The sequence below is a fragment of the Syzygium oleosum genome, unplaced genomic scaffold (assembly GCF_021117445.2).
Source record: "Syzygium oleosum isolate NSW1041296 unplaced genomic scaffold, Sole_v2.1 Sole_v2.10, whole genome shotgun sequence".
In the NCBI taxonomy this organism is placed as follows: domain Eukaryota; kingdom Viridiplantae; phylum Streptophyta; class Magnoliopsida; order Myrtales; family Myrtaceae; genus Syzygium; species Syzygium oleosum.
Genome location: NW_026607494.1, coordinates 11873298 through 11876479, shown reverse-complemented (window position 1 = coordinate 11876479; position 3182 = coordinate 11873298). Strand labels below are relative to the sequence as shown.

At 43.7% G+C, this 3182-nt stretch overlaps 1 protein-coding gene across 1 annotated transcript; it reads right to left on the bottom strand.

The window, feature by feature from the left end:
• Positions 1-256: 256 nt before the first annotated feature.
• On the bottom strand, positions 257-1878 carry LOC115664662 (1-aminocyclopropane-1-carboxylate oxidase 1-like). The gene is made up of 4 exons (XM_030586561.2): positions 1716-1878; positions 1357-1583; positions 927-1260; positions 257-765 (listed from the first exon to the last, which is right to left on the bottom strand). Exons 1-4 carry the CDS (start codon positions 1818-1820, stop codon positions 469-471), a joined length of 963 nt encoding a protein of 320 aa, XP_030442421.2. The 5' UTR covers positions 1821-1878; the 3' UTR covers positions 257-468.
• Between the last annotated feature and the right edge of the window lie 1304 nt (positions 1879-3182).

Here is a 3182-nt window from a genome sequence, read left to right as displayed (position 1 = left end):
TCAGACAAGGCAATGTTCCCTTCCACGGTGACACGACTACGAGCGTTGCATGTGATGATTCTTCATTCGTACATAAAATTCGTGTCACCGCAAAAGAATAAAACAATACATACATACATACACACATATATATAATGGAGCGACGAATGGGCCCCACCAGTGAGAAGTTTGACCCTTTGACTTCGTACGTTTCAATTCGTGTTGTCAATACGTTGAATCGGCACTTTAGTACCAAAAGAGGCTTTCAGATCCGAAGGAACACAGAAGAAATATATTAACGATGTTCACCTCCTATTATTTCCATTTGACTGTTGTTACAATCCACAAATCAAAGTATCACAGGAACAAGCACGCCCAGTTCAATCAGATGTCCAAAATTTGCTCAGTTGGTTTAATATAAAAATAAAAATAAAGGCCAATTTCCTCTGCTGGGTCCACCAGCTTAAAGAACTCTTTAAAATTCCCAATTTAGGCAGTTGCAATTGGGCCCAAATTAGGGGTTGACACCATGGCTTTCATGGCTTCGAATCTTGGCTCTTTGGCTTGGAACTTGAGAGCAGCATACAGTTTCATGTATTCCTCGAACACAAACTTCGGGTAAGTCGCTTCACCGGCCTCCTCTGCTTCTCTCCCCACGAGCGCCGGTGTCGGATAGATCACGGCGTCGCTACCCGGGTTGTAGAACGAAGCTATGGACATCCTGTTCCCATCTGTCTGGGCTACCACTCTGTGCAGCACGCTCTTGTACTTCCCATTGGTTATCACCTGCATTTATTTTGGAACGTTGTTTGAATGTCAAATGCCGAATGCGCCATATTCTTGTATGAAAAGGTGATGGTTTCGCTGTACCGCGTAAGAAATGTAACCGACATGTTAAGAAGCTTCTTTGTTTTGTCGGGGTTACGATTGTGAGTGTATGTATGTACCTCGATTTGGTCACCGAGGTTGATGACAATGGAGTGGCGCATCGGGGGTACGTCGATCCACTGGCCGTCCTTGAGGAGCTGCAGGCCGCTGACCTTGTCGTCCTGGAAGAGCAGGATGATGCCACCAGCGTCGGTGTGGGCCCGGAGCCCCTTGATCAGGTCGGGCTTCGGGCACGGCGGGTAGTTGCTGACCTTGGTGCCGAAGTTCGGCCCGTTGGACCCATAGAAGGCGTTCTTCAAGTAACCTTTCTCGAGGCCCAGGTTCTCACATAGCAGGTCCAGGAGCTCCTCCGCCAGCTTCTCCAGTTTCACTGCAAACTCCTTCATGACATTCCTGCATATCAAACGGTAGAAGGTCATCATCGATGGATGCGGAGCGAAATGTAGCTTCTTTGTTTTTGCCATTCAAGTTAGTAATTCTCATCAGCACCTGTAGTCATCATCGAGATCTGGGATTTGGGAGATGTTGGAGACGGGGAGGTGCTTCAAGTGGAAGGTGCTTTCCCAGTCCAAGTCATGGACCTCCGTCTGGACATACTCGAGCCCCTTGCTCGCCACCAGCTCTCTGAACCTCTGCTCCATGCACTTCTTGTAATGTCCCTTCGTCATTCGCTCGACCGTGTCCATCAGCTCGGGTGATATCCCGTGATTCACCAGCTTCATTTGGTAACATTTTCCAGGGCAAAGCAATCCAAAATGTTAGACCCACTTTTTTCAAACATAAGTAGGTTAGAGAGAGAGAGAGAGAGAGAGAGAGAGAGAGAGAGAGAGAGAGAGAGAGAGCTGTACCTCAAAGAAGCCCCAGTTCTCACAGGCATCTTTGATCTTATCCATGGTGATTGCTCTATTCCCACCATTCAGGTTCTCCATGTTGATCACTGGGAAGCTCTCCATTATCTCTCTCTAGAAATTGTATTGAAACTTTGCTTCTCTTTTGGTTGCTCTCTCTCTCTCCAATTGAAGATTAGGCACTTGCTTGATTGCCTTGGTGTTTGGGGTGTGGGCTATTTATAGTAGTTTTTCCAAGTAGACAAGAGAGGATTTCCTTGACCACTTCCTATTTTCACATTGCTTGTATAGTGTATTGTGTGGGTCATATAATTGAAAGAGGATTGAAGAAGATAAAAAATTACTAAAAGTTATGACCATCCGGTGGGTCCAAAAATTCTCCATGGTGGCTATTGGCTAAGGTCAGTGTGCCTTGTCCAACCATCTCTCTTTGCTCCATGGATTTGGACCCACCTTGGTGGCTAAGATCCCTCTTCCTTTCGCGTTTATCTTTTCATTCCCCTTTTGACCAAAGTTAAAGTGACCTTCCATGAACATGCACTAACTTAGCCCCCGCATGCCATCGTCTTGAGCATTGCCGACGTGTCAAAAAAGATAGGTCAAACAAATTTTTCACAAGGGCGTGCGGTAATTAGAGCATATGTAAGTCGTGGATCTTGCGACAAGAACATGGGTTGATTTATGATCTTGGACACTATGGTGTAAGTTGTATTGTTTCTTGAAAATGTGACTAGTTCAACAAGCCACGAGACCCTGGTAATATCATCTAGATACACAAATGAATTTGCATATTGTACCACCATAGTTAACAATTTAGTTCTATACTTTTCAATGCTTCCAATTTAGTCATATTTTTACATGAAATTTCAATAGTCCTTGTGTAAATCGCTGACGTGCGGTTCAATCATTGCCAGCTATCCTACTTGGCATACTACCACGTCAGCGATTTCCGGCGAAAATTAGCAGGAAGGACTACGATGGAATATGGCACAAAGGTTTATAACTAAATCGGCAAAATTAGAAAGTTTGCGATTGAATTGACATCAGTATAATCGGTTTATGATCGATTAGACAATTTCCCCGTTGATATTTCGCATATTTTAATCGTGGGTTATCAAGAAAGATCCATGTGAATCCCAAAATAATCGACATGCTAATCCCATGGCCCGTGTGCTCTAAGCAAAGTTTTTCCATGGCACCAGCTAAAATAAATGGTATTAGGTTCTTATTTAGAAGCGAGTGACTCGTGCACATTTTACAATTTGACATCGCAATCTGTATGATAAACATTCACTACTATTCATTAGTTCAATGGCTAGATGGTCCACCTATGATCTCACTTATCCGCATCGTCTTGCCAAAAAAACAAATAATTAAATCCGATCCTTATGATAAGAGATAATATTATATAAATGGATCAATTAAACACTAGTTAGGTAGCTATGAAGAAACGGAGATACTGTTGGA

What these genes read in the sequence shown, in the direction of transcription:
- LOC115664662 (XM_030586561.2), bottom strand. Translation starts at nt 1,820, where the DNA reads ATGGAGAGCTTCCCAGTGATCAACATGGAGAACCTGAATGGTGGGAAT. An exon ending in GATCTCGATGATGACTACAG is followed by an intron (nt 1,261 to 1,356) that starts GTGCTGATGAGA and finishes TTTGATATGCAG; the next exon opens with GAATGTCATGAAGGAGTTTG. An exon ending in ACCTCGGTGACCAAATCGAG is followed by an intron (nt 766 to 926) that starts GTACATACATAC and finishes AAATAAATGCAG; the next exon opens with GTGATAACCAATGGGAAGTA.